Source organism: Ammodytes marinus (assembly GCF_949987685.1).
Source record: "Ammodytes marinus genome assembly, chromosome: 22".
Taxonomy (NCBI): Eukaryota; Metazoa; Chordata; class Actinopteri; order Uranoscopiformes; family Ammodytidae; genus Ammodytes; species Ammodytes marinus.
In genome coordinates this window covers 2,141,302-2,146,301 of record NC_137226.1, presented here as the reverse complement: position 1 = coordinate 2,146,301, position 5,000 = coordinate 2,141,302, and the positions used below count along the sequence as shown (strand labels likewise).

Below are 5,000 nucleotides of genomic sequence, written 5' to 3'. Positions count from 1 at the left end.
CACAGTTGTTGTGTCCTTGGGCAAGACACTTCACCCACCTTGCCTCGTGTGAATGTCGATAGTTAGCCTGCTGCTATCGGTGTATGAATGTGTGTGTGAATGGTAACGTGGGAAAGGAAAACAGGTCTCCCTTGCAAAAGAGTCTTCGGTCTCAATGGGATTTACCTGTAGAAATAAAGGTTAAAAAAAAAATAAAAATAAAATACCTGATTATACAAAGTAAACAAGTAAATATAATGGGTTCAATGGGGCTGAAGTTGATGTTAAATTATTATTTTTTTATCTCCCGAAAAAATCAAACCAGTAAAACCAGTAAAACTTAGAAACAGCTTCTTTCCACAAGCCATCACGGCACTGACACGCACGCACGCACGCACGCACGCACGCACGCACGCACGCACGCACGCACGCACGCACGCACGCACGCACGCACGCACGCACGCACGCACGCACGCACGCACGCACGCACGCACGCACGCACGCACGCACGCACGCACGCACGCACGCACGCACGCACGCACGCACGCACGCACGCACGCACGCACGCACGCACGCACACACACACACACACACACACACACACACACACACACACACACACACACACACACACACACAACCTCATCATCAGAACAGGGAGGAATCTGCAATGTGCAATAATTTTATACTTCCGAAAATCATCAGAACATATATATTTTTTTTTAAGATATTTTTTTGGCCTTTTTATGCTTTATTGATAGTGTAGAGACAGAGTTGAAATGGGGCAGAGAGGGGAGTGACATGCAGAGAACGACCGCGGGCTGGAATCGAACCCTGGTCTGCTGCTGGCCGAGGCCCATGGGGGGGGGACGCCCTACCAACTGAGCTAAGAGCGCCCATACAGTCCTATCTCTTTATCACAGGTCCCGGGTATGTGTTGCTAGCTACGGGGGATATGTGAAAAGACAAATTTCAATGTGCCGTTGTGTACAATTGACTACATTTGACTTAACTTACCTCCTCTTTCTTTCTTATCACAGGAGGTCCTTGGTATGTTTGCGTCTGCCTACATGTTTGAACTGAAAAATAAATTCCAGTGTTAATACACAGTCTAGGCTCTGTAAACGGACATGTTGCTATAGCTACGGGGATATGTGAAAAGACAAATGTTCAATAGGCCGTTGTGTAGAATTGACTAACTAACCTTCTTAATTACTTTATTTATTAGAGGTCTTGGATATATTTATATTGCTTTAATGTATTCTCTTATCCATATATTGATATATCCTTTTATATACTACACCATTTATGGATAAATCGCAATTAAAAAAAACAATCTTTCTCTTTATCCCAGGTCCTTGGTATGTTTGTGTCTGCCTATATGTGTGTGAACTGAAAAAAATAAATTCCAGTGTTAATACACAGCCTAGGCTCTGTAAACAGGCATGTTGCTATAGCTAAGGGGATATGTGAAAAGACAAATGTTCAATGTGACTAAATCTTACTAACTCACTTCCCTTACTCTGTCTCATCCCAGGTGCTGGGTATGTTTGCGTCTGCCTACATGATGGTCATGATGACGTTGGACCGCTACATCGCTATCTGCCACCCTTTGCAGACCCTCCAACAGCCCACCCAGCGCGCACACATCATGATCGGCTCCGTGTGGCTGTGCAGTCTCTTTCTCAGCATCCCACAATACTTCATTTTCTCCCTGAGCGAAGTCAGCCCTGGTTCTAACGTGTACGATTGCTGGGGGCATTTCGTGGAGCCGTGGGGCCTACGTGCTTACATCACCTGGATAACCACGGGCATTTTCCTGGTCCCCGTGGCTGTTCTGGTGCTTTGCTACGGGCTAATCTGTCGCACCATTTGGATGAATTTGAAATACAAGACCAAGGGTAATAATAATAATAATAATAAAAAGAAAAAGAACGTTGGAGCGGTTGCCGAAGCGACCTTGAAGAATGGATTTCTGGGTAGGAGTTCCGTGAGCGGCGTGGCGACAATATCGAGGGCGAAGCTTCGGACGGTGAAAATGACGTTCGTGATCGTGCTGGCCTACGTCGTGTGCTGGGCGCCATTCTTCACCGTGCAGATGTGGTCGGTGTGGGACCAGACATTCAACTGGGACGGTGAGAGGGGGGTGTGTGTGTCTGTGTGTGTGTCTGTGTGTGTGTCTGTCTGTCTGTCTGTCTGTCTGTCTGTCTGTCTGTGTGTCTGTGTGTCTGTCTGTCTGTCTGTCTGTCTGTCTGTCTGTCTGTCTGTCTGTCTGTCTGTCTGTCTGTCTGGGACCAAACCTTCAACTGGGACGGTGAGAGGGGGGGGGGAGAAAGTGTGTGTGTGTGGGGGGGGGGGGGGGGGGAGGGGAGGGAGGGAGTGGGAGTGAAAGTGTGTGTGTGTGTATATGTGTGAAAGTGAGAGTGGAGTGTGTGTGTGTGTGTGTGTGCGAGAGTGAGAAAGTGAGAGTGTGTGTGTGTGTGTGTGTGTGTGTGTGTGTGTGTGAAATTGAGAGTGTGTGTGTGTGTGGGAGAGGGAGAGTGAGAGTGAGAGTGTGTGTGAGTGAGTGAGTGAGTGAGAGAGAGAGTGAGAGTGTGTGTGTATCTATCTATCTATCTATCTATCTATCTATCTATCTATCTATCTATCTATCTATCTATCTGTGTGTGTGTGTGTGTGGGGGGGGTGAGTGTCTGTCTGTCTGTCTGTCTGTCTGTCTGTCTGTCTGTCTGTCTGTCTGTCTGTCTGTCTGTCTGTCTGTCTGCCTGTCTGTCTGTCTGTGTGTGTGGGACCAAACCTTCAACTGGGACGGTGAGGGGGGGGGGGGGGGGGGGGAGAGTGTGTGTGTGTGGGGGGGGGGGAGGGGAGGGAGGGAGTGAGAGTGAAAGTGTGTGTGTGAGTGTGTGTGTGTGTGTGTGTGTATATGTGTGAAAGTGAGAGTGTGTGTGTGTGGGAGAGTGAGAGTGTGTGTGTGAGTGAGTGAGAGAGAGAGTGTGTGTGTGTGTATCTATCTATCTATCTATCTATCTATCTATCTATCTATCTATCTATCTATCTATCTGTGTGTGTGTGTGGGGGGGGTGTGTGTGTGTGTCTGTCTCTCTGTCTACATTTACACAAAGTGATTTATTAAACTAAAACAACCTCAAAGAGACAGAAAACAAGTTAAAGCTATAGTGCGTAACTTCTGTCCCCCCATGAGGAATTCTGAGTAATTACAACAACACTGTCTGTGCATCGCCATCTACATGAGGTAAAGCCTTCAGTGATGGCACATGGATTTTATACCTTCTGCTGTACGTCCAGGTTTTTTTCTTCTTAGCAGTAGAACCAACAACTGAAACATTTCTCGGGCTCTTCTTGGGGATTTTTCTGAGCTCCTGTAAGGAAAATGTGTTAGTTGAAAGTCAAAAACATAAAGACTTGACCATAAAATATATCAAAACATATAAAGTGTGTGTTAAAGCTGGGGTATGTGATTTCTGATTGGTCAAAGTTAACATGAGCTGTACACTTTGACCAATCAGAGCGAGGCTCCGATTCTCTGTTCTTATTGGCTGTTGGGACTGTCCATTCACTTTGGCACGACTTTGTTGGTGTAGAGCGTGTCAGGGAGGGACCATAGGGGAGGGACCAAAGAGAACAAGTGGAGCGGTTGAGGTATTTGGATTCAAATCTCTATCCCAACTGCTATTTTCTCACCAAATCCTCCACCCCAGCTTTAAAACTGTCTAGAGAGGTCTGAGATGTCAGCATATAAACCAGAAACAGGGAACTTTAGTCGCTATATCGTTCCATTTGACTGATTTTTAGAGATCTGACGATAAATCATTGTTTAAAGATCAAAGATTAGAGCAAAGTCACAAAATGAAAATCTTTTCCGGTTATTTTGCTGTCACAGACAAAAAGCAACTGATATATAATGCTAATGAATAACTGATTAAGATCAAAGTGTATGTCCAAACTGCCACTGCCCTTATGAGCTTAAGGGGGGAGGGAGGGGGGGGGGGCACCAGTTTGTCAATGCTGCCATACTGAGAAATACAGAGAGAGTTTTGTGGATAATCCTAAATGCTTTTCTGGCATACTGAATAGAATGTCAGTAAAGGTTATTGGAAAGCTAGGTTGGAAAAAAAATATCTTTGACAAGCTGTGACCACAAGTTTAAGTAAAATAATTCAACGTTTTCAAATTCAAAATGATAAAGCAGGTGGAAGATAACCTTGTGTAAATATTCTACACACGACGAAGCAGCTCCTCAAACAATTCAAGAATTCATAATATTTGGCCTTTCAATAACCAGTCAGTGGAGCGAGACATTCCTGTGTAAGTTTTTAATTAAAATATGTCCACTTCACACAAGGTTATCTTCCACCTGCTTTATCATTCTTACTTTGAAAAAGTTGAATTATTTTTACTTGAACATTTTGCATATGGTCATACAGTCCCCTCCAACAGTATTGGAACAGTGAGGCCACTTCCTTTATTTTTGCTGTAGACTGGAAACATTTGGGTTTGACACCAAAAGATGAATATGAGACAATAGCTCAACATTTCAGCTTTCATTTCCAGGTATTCACATCTGGATCTGATACACAACTGAGAAGATAGTATTGTGTCCTCTAATGTACCTACATGTCAGGCACTGTTACGAAAGTTAATGTTCAATTTCATGTGTCGATTGGATTTATCAGAAAATAGCATCATTATAGCCTTAACCAACCCTATGACGGGCTATCGGTTCACATCCAGGCTTCCAAAGCATTGGCATGATAGCTTGCACCTATTTTAGTACAGTATTTTATTGAGTAATGTATTTTAATGTGTTCTATGCGTGTGTGTGTGTATGTTGGATGTGAGTGGACCATCTGAGTCCTTAATAAAGATTATTATTATAAGAGATATATATAAAAAGATATTTTTTTTTCCAACTTTTGCTTTCCAACAACCTTCACTTCCATTCTATTCAGTACGCCAGACAATAAAATGGCCTCCACTTTTTCTATCATTTGAAATGAATA

General features: G+C 43.9%; 1 protein-coding gene across 1 annotated transcript in view; it reads left to right on the top strand.

The window, feature by feature from the left end:
• LOC307268737 (arg8-vasotocin receptor-like) overlaps window positions 1-5,000 on the top strand; it is a gene marked incomplete at both ends in the record, with an annotated part of 11,224 nt that overhangs the window by 2,684 nt on the left and 3,540 nt on the right. The window contains one exon of the mRNA XM_080051473.1: window positions 1,517-2,114. Within this exon, the coding sequence (XP_079907599.1) occupies window positions 1,517-2,114 (598 nt within the window). The remainder of the gene's footprint in view (window positions 1-1,516; window positions 2,115-5,000) is intronic.